Below are 14189 nucleotides of genomic sequence, written 5' to 3' on the forward strand. Positions count from 1 at the left end.
AAAGGATTTTAAGATGTGCAATTTAAGGTTCCATAAAATGGGATATTACCAGAGTAACCTCAGTTTTCTCTGGCACAATGTTGCCCCTCTCTCACCTGTGACTCTGCACTGCTGCTCAGCTGGCTGAAAGAAAGTTACTAAAATTTACTGGAAAAACAATGTTGACCGTTTTTAAATTTTATTTAGTGAATTGCAAACAGCAAATCTGCCAAGTAGGGGACTGCAAACTAGCTACCACAGCCTGACAAGTTAAGCTACTAATATTAGCTTGTTGTTTATGGAAGGTAAATGTAATAAAAAAAAGTGCATCTTCTCTGCAAAACCACAACAAAAAATAGGTCTTAAATTACATACAAGCCATAACTATGTTGCTTAGGTTCCTCTTTTTCCTTCCTGATTAAAATTCCTCAAATACATTAGACACACAAAAAAAAAGAAAACGAAAGAAAAGTCCACAGAAATAAAATGGCGATGCCAAATGCTAGCCACTCGCTTCAGCCAATCTCAAGGATGCAGGCCCTGCTGTAGCTATTGCGCCTGCATCCTAACATGAATACTAAAGCAGAGACATGAAAGAGGAAAGAGCAGCCCTGCATTTCAGCTGTGGTTCCCTGTGCCGTTGTGGAATGAAGATAGACTGCAACAAAAGAGAAATGCAAAGAAGTGCTCCTTTGGCTTCGAGTGAAATTGCTTGGACAGAAAACGGCTCAAACGAAACATCTGCTCCTGGAGAAACATCTTAGCTTTCACACACCGTGCCTTGATCCTGCTTTTCTGTAAGATAGAGGGGTTGGGCAGTAAATGGCTTCTAAGCTCAACCCAGAGTCCCAGACAAAAAAAAAAAACGTTGGGTGGAAACTCTTGCTGAAATTTTGCAAAAAATGCCAAGACGAGGGTTGTGTCTGCACTTTCCTTTGAACTATTCCTCACCCTAATGATGCTGTACATCCAGGAGCTCTCGCATCATTCGTGGTCGAGCCTTTGCTTTTTTTTTTTGGCCTTTTTTCTAATGCTAGATGTCACCCTGTGCTCAGCAGGGAGCACAGATATGCTCCCCTCCCCCGTGTGACCTTTGATTCCCAGAACGAAGTGCCAGATTATTTACTGAAAGCCCCCTGAAGTAAATTAGAAAGAAGAAACCACGGCGACAGGCATAATTATTACAGTTTTTCTCAGGTCAGACCCTTTTGTGCTGCAATTACTGATCTTTCATTCTCACATTGCCGCATACCCCAATACTTTAAACATATTCTTTAAACCATAACTAAGGTGTCTTGGAGAACTTTTCTAATCCTTCTAATCTAGAGATATGCTCATTGATTCACCACCAATCGGAATCAACCCATTTCCCTTCGATTGGCTCAGAATGGTGTTTGGCAAAAATCGAATTGAATTGTTTAAAAACGCTAAAAAAATACAAAATAAAAAAAATTCTCTGTTCTAATGTGAATCTTTACAAACTTCTATTCCAGACTGATTAACTCAGTTACAATTTGACCAACTATGAAATTAAATGTTGCACCCTGACACTGTGTAAGATAAATATAGCTCTATGAATATGCTGGTACATAATCAAGCGGTATAAATAGGTCTCCATTGTTGGTTTCTGAAGAGTAATAGGCTTTTAGAGCTGCTGTGTGTGTGTGTGTGTGTGTGTGTGTGTGTGTGTGTGTGTGTGTGTGTGTGTGTGTGTGTGTGTGTGTGTGTGTGTGTGTGTGTGTGTGTGCGTGTGTGTGTGTGTGTGCCATCCTCATCTGTCGGCTCAGGAAAATTTTGGCACTGTATTTGAAATGCATAGCTTCCTGTTCGCTTTGATGGAATCCCTTCTCGGTGGCCTCGGGGGAAATCATGGCTGACAATGTTTTTTGGGGAAAAGAAAAAAAAACAAACAAACAAAAAAACCATACAGACACAAAAATAAGTCATAGTGCTCTCCAATATGGAGCTCTTTCTGTATTTGCATGGGACGTGTTTTGTCAGTCAGAAAATGTGGAATTGTTCATGAGTGAGAGTGGAAAGCAAGGTATTGGTTGTAAAAGTGATCTGACAAATTCACTGATGCTTGCTGTATGGAATACAAAAGAAAGCGGATCAGCAACAATTTAATTCAGACAACAAGTTACAGCTGCAAAATAATTTGTAGCCCTTTTAAAAATAAAACCCATAAGCCTTCTCCACATTTTCTCACATGATAGTCACAAACTTCTCTGTAATCTATTCAAATTTAATGTCACAAACTAATATAAAGTCATAAATAACTGACAAAAACAGATTTTCACATGTTTTAACATGTTTTGTTTGAATTAGCTGCCTTCACCCCTTAATACAAGCCATTGCAAAAAAAATTAACTCTTTCGAAAACAAAATGTGTTAGTTGCACAAAACAGACAACACTGTGGCGACATAAAGCTGTCCGGACGCTTTTCTTCAGCATTAGTCAACAGAGGACCGTCTTAGATGCAAATCTGTTATAGAATGCAAATAAGTTGAGATGTGCACCCATAATGAGCCTTTCTGAAAAGGCTTCCTCTTGTGTTAAAATGGCCCAATCAAAGTCCAGATCTAAATCTGAGGTTGGAAATTAATGTTCCTATAAAGCTTTCATTCAATCTGATTGGACGTCTTCACAATTATGTGCTGCTTTGTGTTGATCTGTCACATTAAATCTGTCAGGACTGTGATTGTTCCATGTCAACATGTGAAACAGGTGTGAGCATAGGTGTGTAGTGCAACTAAAATAAGCAATACTTACTATGGGACTGGCATTGATGTAATCCGAGTTGCTGTGGTTGTTCTCCGATTTCAAGGTGATCCGGGAATGATCATCTGCAATGAAGATGCATAATTCATCTGTACAAGTTTCAACATCCTTTCCTTCCTGCACAGCAACTGCAGGATTTTTGAACAGCAGCAGAAGAACATAAAAACTGAAGGACGTTCAGTTTCACCAGACTTTCATCAGACACAAAAACACACACATGGTGTCTCCAAACCTCTCCCTTGACCCTAAATAAAAGATTTTTTGACCCTAACAAGGTTCAGTTTTAATCTGTCAAACTGACATTTCTAAACAATGCCAACTTGAAAAAAACCTCGAGATTAATTTCCAACGAAGACAAATTCACTTTTGCTAATTAATCTCCATTGAACAAACATGAAAACCTGTTTGGTATTCTTGTGAGACACAGTGTTGAATTTAAAAGATACTTGCAAATAGGCATGATTAAAACTTAGTCAACATTCATTTGGCTCAACCATAAATAATATCCCACATTGATGTTTAGTAAATGTTTTTATAAGTAGGTCAGTGAGCTATCTGCACTAATTTGGATATATTTTTTTACACAATTGGAAAAAAATCTCAGTCCAGATGGGCTCTGAAATACCAGCTAAAAGACTGAGATATTTATGCCATGCCAGTAGGTGGCGATAATGTTACCACTGACATCAAAACTCAGAGGAAGAACATTCTCAATAGACTGAAGTCCTGCTGGGCTAAAGATTCTCTCAAAATCATGAAGTTTGTCACGTTATTTTTTCTTTATACAGATTTTTTTTGTGCTGATATATGATTAACAATAAGAAGAAAATCACCATCAAAATCAGAATCATGTTATACATATATTACAGATTATTTCAAAGGTGCTAAATAATTGCAGGAGTCGTCCCCACTGGCCATTAGAGGACGTGGATTTACTTTCTCTCGTCAACACTTTTAGCCATCTTTTGCTAAAAGTCATGGTTTTTCCTTTGCCAAGTTCATCACCTTTAGCTTAACTCTTTAAAGAGGTCCTTGATCTAAATAGGAACTTGAAGCGTTTCAGATGGTAAGATGAACTTTTAAAAACCTGCTAAACTGAATACTACAAAGCAGAGATTTAGTATCTTAGAAAACACAGCAATAAGAAACAAAATAGAGACAGTACCGGGAACACACAGGGAAACAAAACACTCAACTAAGAACAAAACTAAATAAAATGGAAGAAAATAGAACAGAAACAAATCTTAAGCCATTTGGGCAACTTGTGATTAGTTGGACTGGAATGTCTCTGAAAGTAGAAACGAAGAATCTTTTTTTTCTTCTTTTTTTCTTGCATTTTGCATTTCTCTAAATGTTAGTTATTAGGATTATTTATTGTTTTTTTTTGTTTTAAATAAGCCAGTGATGCTTTTGCTTGCCAGACTTATAGCTGTAACCAACTGTCACTGCAACTGCTTCCTACAGTATCCCTCCCCCGCCCCCCCAAAAAAAGTCCCTGATGCCATTTGTATAAAAACAAACTTAAAGGGGAGGTTTCAAGGGCTGTTTAGTCAATTTGTAGTCAAGACTTTGACTTTGTCACCCTCACAGCCATAACAAGAAGACACAGCTCATTTCATTTTATTAATACAGTACAAAGTGTTTTAAGGACAACATTTTTGTGGTCACTTAGGGTAGATATATATATATATATATATATATATATATATATATATATATATATATATATATATATATATATATATATATATATATATATATATATAGACAGAGACAGATTTCCAAGAAGGGATTAATAAAGTAAGTGTATTAGACGCTTTTTGGCAAGACAGCTGCCAGTGATTGTTTGCTTTGGAAGCATATGTTCCAAAGTATTGTTCTGGCCTGTTTATCAGTCTGCTTTTATACTCCATCTGTTTAAAAAAAGTGATGCAAACACATTGCTGACCCTTCATTCTTCCCGTCTTGGACATGATAGAGACACTTTCACAAGCCAAAGAGAACAACAACAACAACAAAAATGAAAAGAAAAGAAAGTAACAGATCTGAGGCAAACTTACAAACGACCACGGCATCAGCTCGGTTCCTCTTGGAGTTCTGTTCGCCTTGGCCAACGCTGCAGGCGCTGGGCTCGGCCTGGTAGGAGCAGAGCGCCTCCCACTCGCGCTCCAGACGGTTCTTGTTCTTCAAGTGGTCCTCCATGTACGACTGCAGGGAGAACGGAGAGACCATTTTCAACAAGAAGCCAGAGCAAAAAGGAAAAAAATAAATAAATCATTTTCTACCAGCGGTTTCTAGTGATTGCTTATTGTTGTGTATCAATCAAAATTCGAAAAATACTAACCGAACAATCAAAATAGCAAATTATGATTCCTGAGCAACTCGGGAAAGAGAAGGAAGACACCGAGGATCAAAGTAGGGAAGGGTGTGATAATGTTGGCATATCTGTGCATTTGTGTTTGACCAAGAAGAAACACACAGACACACACTTGCACTCGCACGCATACACACTGACACAATTAGGACTCCTGAAAGGTTTGTCTGCTTTGGAAATACTTCAGGGGTGTTTCAATCACGTCCCTCACTGCTTGCACAGCCGCTGATAAGATTGTCTGCATTTAAGCCGTCGGTTGGAGAAGACAAAATTGAATTCGCTCTAGAGACAAAGATGGAGAAAGAAAAAAGGGGGAGGGGCAAGTAGCAGCCTGCCTGCCTGCACACGCGCGTGCGCGCGTGCGTGTGTGTGTGTGTGTGTGTGTGTGTGTGCATTCTGCTAAACCAGGGCAAGTCTTATGGAGCTTAGAGTTTGTGCTGGCAAGGAGATTCTTATTCTTTCTTATTCTTTTTATTTTTTTTTTAGTGTGGAACATTATTCCTGTATCATGGCTCTCTTCCCGACGGGGGTTAGATGGTTCAGTCCGCCTATTGTGCGAGAGAGAAGATTACAGACTCATAAACTGATGTCAGGGATCAGCTGGCTAATACAATGACAATGATACCCAGATGTGCCGTGTTTTTATCCCGTATTAAGAGCGGTACATAGGTAGGCCGGGCAAAGAGGTGATGCTCCGCTTTCGCTATATTGAATTCATTCATTCATCCTGCCTGTCAGCCACAAGGAAAATCTTTGAAAAAGGATAGTGACAATTACTTCCAAAAAGATAATCACAAATAAGCTTGTCCGGCAGAATAATAGGCTATTAACCTGTGAGACATCAGGAGTGTAAATTGAGGTGACTTTTCTATAAATTTTCCTTAAAAAAATCTCAGTTTTTATTACATTCTTGACGTACAAACAACAGGTTTGCTGTACTTGTTATATTACATGTTATGTTCCACAAATTGGGCAACAATATCATTCGGACATGAGGTAGAGGGGTATTTCACAACATTTTAATAGAAAACACCAACCAGAATGAACCAATCTTTCAGTCAGAGATTAGATGATTGGAAACTAGAAAAGCAGATCTTTTTACTGATCAGTGAATGTCCCACACATAAGCACTAAAACGGGGCCTGAAGAGATCTGTGGTTTGGATGTTTTTACTTTGGGAACAAGACTCGGTTAGCTATATTCAGGATCACTGAGGAGTTTAAATACGGAGCCAAAGGAGGCAGAAAAGCTGCAAGAAGATTCTGGGAAGAAAAGTTTACTTTATATTTTCTAGCTACTGTTTCTTCAGAATCTGACAGAGAGTTCAGGAACAAAAATATGAAGACAAATTCACAGAGGTGGAGCTCCACTTGTACACTACTATATTTCAATCTGTTGAAGACTCATGTTTGATCATTTATCGTCTACTTTGAAGTCTATATTGTTAAAAGGAGTGAATGGCATATACTTAGTTTTAGTGGTGTTATTTTTATGGGTATTTATGTTCCACAATCTGTGATGCAGAGAGACACAGCACAACGTTTTCCAAACCACTTCAATTGAGAATGTTGGTGTAAAGTATTTTCTTGTTATTCATTGTTCTACTTTCTTGTTATTCATTGTTCTACAATGACATTAGAATCAGCTAAAATTTGTATCGGTAGGTCAAATCTTTACAAAATTGGTGATCAGATCCCAGTCACAAAACTTCTTATTAATGTAAGCTTTATTTTCTTTTTAAAGGTTAAAAAAAATTGTGCTGTGTTTGGTATCAAAATCAGTTTAAAGAACTGATCTAAGCAGGGCTTGAGACCAGGAGAGTTGTGAAAAAGAGTTTGACAGAAACTTGCTTGACTTGTTTAAATTCCTATAAAAAAGTACTTCATTTTCTAAACATGTTAATTTATCAACACTCTCTATATAATAAATTAAACTTAAACTCAAATATTTTTCATCCCCTTCTTTCTTTGCTTCTTATTTATCCAAACCTGGGAAACAACATGGCTTTTCAACGTGCTTTGAGAAACGGTACAAAAGATTACAAAGATGACACCCAGGTTCTAAAGTCTTTGAAAAAGTCACACTCCCAGAGATTATTGCAGTTGAATAATAATTAAAAAATGAATTATTTTGCTGTATGAGAAAAAAACCCATCGGTTTTAAACAGTGAATAACGCACGCAAGCTTACATATGCTGAGTTGGGCGCCTTCTACGCAAAGTAGAATCACTTTTCACTGCACTTTTGTCACCCCACACAAGAACCCTCTGCAGCCCACCTCCCCCTCTGCCGACCAGCATTACATCTCCATGTACTCCATGCATCCAGTCTGAATTGCATCTATTCAACTGATAGCCGCCAAATCGATTGCATTCCAAATTCATAATTTTTTTTGCAAGCTTAATGCGATGCAGCCAGCAGAGTCCCTGTATTCAGCCCTCCATTTTTTTTATTTTTTAGGAGGGAGGCAGTGGACCGTGGCGTATTCCAGAGACAGGGTAACGAAGGCTTGGTGAATAGGGGGAGGTTGGGGGTGGGGGGGAGGGATTATGTCTGCCAATCAGAGGGCTGGGGATGGGAGGCCTGTGTGTGTCAGGGAAACAATGTCTAATCCTTCCTAAGCAGCGGTCTCCTCGGCAGCAGAGGGATGAAATTGGGATGAAGGCACGACCAGACACAACAGGTAACACGTCCCTGTCGAATTAAAATGCTGCAAGCAGTTTGGGCCGGGGGCTTTATGGTATGATAAGCAGCTGTGAGGCGTGTGGAAAAGAAGGGGGTATTAATGTGCAGAGTGATTTTTGTGCAACAAATAATAGCTGAACAAAAGAGGTCTTAAATGGGAGAGCAAATTGTGTTTTCTTGCTCAGGAACTAAATTTAAAACAGGGAAAGCAGAGCATTTTGTTTTTCCTGCTAGGCAAATAATTTATCATTCTGAAAAAAAAGAAAAAGAAAAAAAGGGAAAACTGGTAAACAGCAAAGAGCCTGGAGCAACTTATCTATTTTTACAAGATGGGTAAAGTCCATTGGAAGAATGAACACATTCAAATTTTTTCATGTTACAACCTCACACCACAAAGGTCCATGCATTTCTGAGGTGTTTTATTTGGAGAACTAGCAGAAAATAATCCTTAAATGTCAAGTGGAACATAAACAATGGTTGGTTTTTATAATTAAAGCTGAAATTAAATAAAAAAAAACCAGAGGTGTACATTTGTATTCAGCTCCAATACCTATCACAGCTGCAAATCTTTTAGGGTATGTCTCTACCACATTTGCTCATTTCAAAAATGAAGCTTTGAACGTTCTTTACAAAATATCTCAAGTTCAGTTGGATAGTTTAGACAGCTTCTTTTATTTCTCTTTTTCTTTTAAGTTTTGGATCAGATTCGGAATGGGATTTAGTTCTCAGCCATTTTAGCCCACACTAGCTGTCCAGTCCCTGCTGAAGAAAAGTATCCCCACAGCATGCTGCTGCCACTCCCATGTGCCACCACAGGAACTGTGTGTTCAAGTTGATGAGCAGTATCAGTAGCGTCAGACTAGACTGAATATGTCTGCAGACCACAGTTTCAACATTTGTGTTTGTAAAAAATGTTTTCCTTCCATTTCACAATCATGCGCTACTTTGTGTTAGTCTTTTACACAAAATCCTAATAATATGCAAACAGGTTTGCTGTAGTTACGTAACAAGGAATGACAAAATGATGAAAGTGTGAAAAAATTCAAGAGGCATGAATATTTCTGCACAGGGAACTGTAATAAGAGCAAGAAAAAGCAACTCAAGCCTGTTTGTCCACAAACTTGGTGAGTCTACTGCGCTGTCCGTGGTGCTGAAACGGTCTAACGCTGCAGAAATATAGCCACACGCTGCTTTTCCATTATCATTTTTCCGATATTTTTAACCACTCAGAAGATAAAAAGTGCCAGTTACAGCACCACAGAGCAGCTGAAACAGGAAAAAAAGGAAAGAAAATGCAAATCGTCAGACACTAGAGGCGTGCCGAAGCGTCAAAAAAAAAAAAAAAAAAAAAAAAAACGGGGGGAAAAAAAAGACACACCCAAGCAGATGAGTCAGCACATCCAATTTCAATTCTGAAGTTTGAAGTCGTTATGCAAGTCTCAAGGTGGGCTGCGCTGTGGGGTGCAACATTTATTCTGAAAGAATTACAAAGTGTGAGTGTGTGTGTGTTTGTGTGTGTGAGAATGAGGTGATCGAGTCTAAAGAAACAAAAAAAAAAAAAAAAAAAGGAGAGAGAAAAACACCCCAGTAAGCTTTGGAGAGTTCAGTATTCATCATCTAGCTCTGCACGATGTGAGAGGAGAGGAGAGCAGAGATGAGGAGGGGAAATATAGGTCTGAGATCAGCGATAACAAGGCAATCTCACACATGGTTTCACGTTAAGATGACGGGAGAATTTCAAAGACGAGCCCCCTCTATAGGACACCTCCATGTCAATCACAGCATGGAGAGAGAAGCAAAGGTCCCAGCGTGTCTCTTTTTTTTTTTTTTTCCCTTTTCATTATTATTATTTTTACCTTCTCTGTAGTCTAATCCTTGCACTGCTGCTGTGAAGAAACGAGGCTTAATAATAACAACAGCTCCTAGAAATTATTCACTGCGGCTCCTTTTGTTATTTGCGCAGCTAAATGCTTTTCTATTGTCAGTGTTTTCAAAGGGGGCTTCACAAACAAGCCTTGACAAGTGCAACAAAACCCATCTATTACCACCAAATACGAGGCATTACTCAGATTCCCTCTCATTCATTACAGCCTCCCAGTATAAAAGCCAGACATGCAGTGTGATGAATGCTTTCTCCATTAATGGAAACACTGCGAGGCATCTATCCATCTCCTCCATCAAGCTGGTTTTTTTTTCTTTTCTTTTTTTTCCTCTGAATGAAAGTTGAACAAAATTAAAACTGTCCACTGTGTGTCTGTGAGAGCTTTCTCATTTAGGAGAAAAACAGGAATAAAATATGCACAAATGAACACGTTATATTTAAAAAAAAAAAAAAAAAAAACATCAGAGAAAATTAGATAGATGTTGAGATTTAATTTTCTGTCGCTCTCATCTCAGGAGACGATCCCTGGACTGAGCTGCAGCGGCATAGGTGCAAACACGATGAGCGGAAGATGAAAATTACAAGGAGCAATAGAGCAGGACTGGAGTGATAAATTGAGAGAAAAACGAAGAAAGTTGGTGGACGGAGGCAACGGGGCCAAGATAAAAAAAAAAAAAAACTAGAGGCGAAATAAAAAACAGCAGGAAGAGAAATGAAAGAATAAACAACGAAAACAGGATTCTTCAAATAACAAAGCGTGACTAGATGTCGACTGTAGAAAGAAAGTAGAGACGCATTCATGAGAACTTAACGTGAGAAAAATCAATCTAAGATCTCAACATGGTCCTCCAAATACATATATAGAACTAAAGAAAATCAGGACATTATTTCTATCTAATTTGGACTCTATCATTATTAGAATGAGATCCACATAACGTGATTACCTCAAATGAAAATAAGGCTTTTCAACATTTTAAAGCAAAACCATAGAACGACTCTATTTACTTTTATTTAAAGCAAATATTATTCCTAGTTCTACAATAACAACGCAAGATAATATTAAAATACTGTTTTTTAAAATGTATCAATACTTTAACTCTGATCCACAGACGTAAGCAGAAACATTTAGAGAGTAGCACAGCAAGCTGACATTTGGTGCTTACTTAGTCAGGCTATCTGCTCAATTAGTCAACCTGCAGTCGGTCATTTCTAAAATATTATGAATCTATGAGCAAAGTGTGGCGCTGATTTAGTTTCCACATCATGATTGTCTTGGCTTGAGTTAGTTTGAAAATAACCTTTTTTTTTATAAGAACGATAAAATAAAAAAAAAATGCTTCTTTCAGTCAGCTGATGGGCAGCGTGTAGCAACATGTGGGGGAAGGGAGGAGCTGCATAACTCCATGCTCCAAATAAGTGGAGGAAATTGCATTCACTTTCTCTGGCATCTCATTGAAAGGGGAGTTGAAAAGCCGACTTGTGAAACCTGATCCAGATCCTATTTAGCCACCATTTCTATATCATCTCATGCAGACTTTCCCTGTGCATGGACTCTTTTTCTCTTTTTTCCCCTCATGACTACTGAGCAGTGCCTTATCAGTGTTAAAGAAGGAAACCTGCTTTGTCATTTCATTTTCCCTGCTCCTTTCAGTTTTCACTCATGTCCTGTACTTATAGTAAGGATTTTGCCAATTCTGAAATCGATTTCTCACCAACCTGTTTCATCACATCCTTGCTCTGCATGTCAGATTTATGCTCGGTGGCTTGATGCTATTAGCGGGGCTTCCAGGGGCAGATAACATTTTGCCAAATGCCATTATACGATCTACTCAGCTGGACAGTATTGTCTTGTAAATTGGACCATATGAGACTAAATCTAAGTGTGATTGAATTACACTTGAACAAATTTGATTCATTTCATTATATTTGCCTTTAATCTTTATTTGAACTGGAGCTGCCTGCCTTGTAAAGGTGCTTTCAAATTACGTGGAAAATAAACTGAACTGAAAGTTTGACTTTGGGTTAAATTTGACCACATCTCACACCCATGAATGTCATTTTCAGGGATTTCCCGCCTCAGACTCGAGTCTCCTTCCTCGACACTGTCTTTATCCCGTAAATCCTCACTGAGACGTTCTCAGCCTTACCAGGATCATGTGACCTGTGGAGATATCCATGTTGGACGGCACCGGCTCCTCGCACCAGGAGGAGGTGCTGCTGCGCGTCGACGGGCTGGCCGCGGGGCCGTCGCTGAACTGGGACGACACGCTGTTGAGGCGAGAGTGACGCAGGGTCTCTGGCCGCTCCACGCGCTCCGACGTCCTGATCGCCATGCGCTGGCGACACAGTTCCTGTAGGGGGAGGAGTTACAGAGCATGATGTGGAAAGACTGAATAATCAGGAATATTATTAATTATTTTTTTTTCCCCCTTTGGAAGCTGTCATGTATTTCATATCCCTGTCATACACGTAACAATTGCTGGTGTATTTTACGTGCTTAGCCTTACGCTGTGAGGAGCCGACTTCTATAAATGCACCTCGTAAAATCCTGTATCTCTGCTCACTTTTCTGTAGATTAATGGCTTATCCCTGTGGATTATAAAGATTATACTAATTATGTCAAAAATACACGAGCTGAGGAAGCTTGCGCCTTTTCAAGTAGAAATGCTGCACCTTAATACCACACAATGACTCTCTCTCTCTCTCTCTCTCTCTCTCTCTCTCTCTTCTCTCTCTCTCTCTCTCTCTCTCTCTCACTCTCTCTCATTTTTCAAGAATGGGTCCAAAACTGCATTTACATCACACATTTCCATCTACAGAGACTGTTATATTTCCGCAAATAGGAGCATTTAGACTCCTATTTGGCCAGAATAGACAGACACTGGGGGAAATCAATTTGTATCAACTAACTCACTGAAGGGGCAAGAAAATCTATGGGAGTGGCCCTCACCTCCAAACATAGAAATACATTGGTAGAATTCAACCGCCAACCAGATTACACAAAATATCAACATCTCACAGCAAAGCAGTGCTGCCTCCAGAAGGCTTTTCAACTGGATGGCCAGATGGTGACCACTGATCAACTTGTAGTGGCACACCACAAAAAAAAAAAAGCTTATATTTTACAAACTAGTTTATTTAGGTAATTTATTTGCTGTTGTCATAAATAAATAAATAAATAAATAAATAAATAAATAAATAAATAAATAAATAAATAAATAAATTATGTTTGGGATGTCATCCATGCAAGTCTTTTTTCAATCAAACGATTCAACTTATTTCTCTAAATGAATTACTGCAATTGAACCTTCATGCTTAGTTCTATATTTAGCTATACACACACACACATATACCCCCCCACACACACACACTTGGAATATAAATGCAAAAAATATGAAAATGCAAAACATATATGAGATTTGCAAATAAAATTATAATTTTAAAAAATCTAGAGAAACAAATTACAGCTTTTTCCCTGCTCTTTGATTCATGCATTAAGAAGATGAAGGCTGCCATGCTGTTGTGTCAGGGGAGTGTCAGCAAATTCACAAGTGTGGCCAAAAGAGAGGCACTATAGATAGTGCTTCACCCTATAGATAGGGTGAAGCACTAAACTAAAAATTAAAGCAACAATTCTGGAGATTTACAATGCTGAGGTTATATTTAGAGGTTTGGGTGGGACACACCTAAAGGTGATGAATATCTCGTGATGCTCATTTTAGGCATATTGCAAAGTCTGTTCTGTCTTGCATCATTGCAAAAAACCAAATAAATAATTAAAACAAAAGCCATCTAATGCTTTCTTCTGATTAATATCTGAATGTTTCCCACTAAAAGCCCCACACTTCTCCTAATGACTCAGCTCTTCTCCCATCATGCCTCAGTGCAAACATTAGCTCCCTGTAGCACAGCATCATAAAACCGTGCAATCTTCCGGCTCTGTTTTCCCCCTGCTTCTTTCCTCGAGCTGTGATCTCATTTGATATTTGCATTTGGAATTCATAATCTGTGAAGCCCACCATGTTTGAAATTTTTTTTTTTTTTTGGGAGGAGGCGAAGCAGCTCCCTTTTCTCTCCACAAAATTAATTTTCACACCCAATTAATAACGACGAGGACAGCGCAGGCCAGAGAAAATGCCTCATGAAAGCTCACGCTATCTCATGATGAATCGCAGTGATATTTCCCTTTAGAGCACAGCCCTCCTCCTCCTTCTTCTACTCCTAAGCTCCTGGTTTTGGATCAGCTTTTCCACCATCAGACTTTAATGATTACAGCCATCAAATGGTGCCCAGGGCCCTGGCCTTGGGGCAGCGTCCAGGTCTACCTCATAACTCATCCCACCTCTCAGCGTCTCTGCAAAAGCACCAGTGCTGTGCTGCTGGAGCTGACAATTTTTTTTTTCCACAGAAGAAGAAAAAGGAGCATGCAGTCAGTGCCAGGGGAGAGACAAAGATGAGCAAAAGTCATAGGATTACAGGTTCACTGCT

General features: G+C 38.9%; 1 protein-coding gene across 1 annotated transcript in view; it reads right to left on the reverse strand.

Moving 5' to 3' along the window:
- The window catches only part of ptprn2 (protein tyrosine phosphatase receptor type N2), a 148138-nt gene that overhangs the window by 20333 nt on the left and 113616 nt on the right, over positions 1–14189 (reverse strand). The window contains exons 13-15 of the mRNA XM_008396736.3: positions 11849–12052; positions 4822–4969; positions 2753–2826 (exon numbers count right to left, since the gene is read on the reverse strand). Of these exons, the coding sequence (XP_008394958.1) occupies positions 2753–2826; positions 4822–4969; positions 11849–12052 (426 nt within the window). The remainder of the gene's footprint in view (positions 1–2752; positions 2827–4821; positions 4970–11848; positions 12053–14189) is intronic.

This window comes from Poecilia reticulata, chromosome 20, assembly GCF_904066995.2.
Source record: "Poecilia reticulata chromosome 20, P_reticulata-male-v2, whole genome shotgun sequence".
NCBI classification, from domain to species: Eukaryota; Metazoa; Chordata; class Actinopteri; order Cyprinodontiformes; family Poeciliidae; genus Poecilia; species Poecilia reticulata.